Source organism: Loa loa (assembly GCF_000183805.2).
Source record: "Loa loa unplaced genomic scaffold supercont3.1716, whole genome shotgun sequence".
In the NCBI taxonomy this organism is placed as follows: domain Eukaryota; kingdom Metazoa; phylum Nematoda; class Chromadorea; order Rhabditida; family Onchocercidae; genus Loa; species Loa loa.
In genome coordinates, this window is record NW_018109895.1 from 1 (window position 1) to 750 (window position 750).

Below are 750 nucleotides of genomic sequence, written 5' to 3' on the forward strand. Positions count from 1 at the left end.
AACTGGGCATCACTCATTACCTAACTTGATAAGATTACAATATCTGATCGTTTAAACTCCTCAGTGGTCCAATCATTACAGTTGTCTCGTGAAGTGATTTCCAATGCAATTATCGCATGCAGAACTATTACAGGGCAACCTATATGGCACGAGATGAGCTGGAATGGGAAATCGAGCAACTGAGACATCAAAATGCCCAACTGAAAAAGGATAACCGTGAACTGAAAAAAGACTGCATGAGATTAGAAGCAAGAGTGGAAATCATCGAAAATAAATTCAAAACAATGGCCCGATTGCTACAGTAAGCCCGGTCACGGTCAAGCTACCATCTATTGTGATGGTGATAATTGCAATTACTGCTGTTATTTGTTATTAGATTCGTTTCCTAAAAGTGGATTGAACTGGATCTTAAACAGAATATAATGTACTTGCCGAATGTGCAAAAAGAAGGAAAGAACAAGACATTTTGCTTTCAGTCACAAAAAAAAGAGATGCAAATAGTTCGTTCTTAGTAATTGTCAATTGAAATTTGAGCCCATTAAATGGATCCATTAAAGACATATTAGATGATTGTAATTAACGTATAAGTATTTCAACTCCGATACTTTCGATATTCATTTTAATAAGATATTGTTAAAAGATTGGCGAAAAGGAAGAATGAGTTTCTTGTTTCGAAATTAGGATTATACACAGCAGAAAACCTTCCTTAACTTTTGATTAACATACTTCATTATTCCTTTAAGCAACGCA

The 750-nt window shown here is 34.9% G+C and overlaps 1 protein-coding gene across 1 annotated transcript; it reads left to right on the forward strand.

The window, feature by feature from the left end:
* Positions 1–122: 122 nt before the first annotated feature.
* Positions 123–544, forward strand: LOAG_15259 (hypothetical protein; the record flags this gene model as incomplete). The annotated part of the gene is made up of 1 exon (XM_003150751.2): positions 123–544. A coding segment is annotated over one exon (183 nt), but the record flags the coding sequence as incomplete, so codon positions are not given.
* Positions 545–750: the final 206 nt, after the last annotated feature.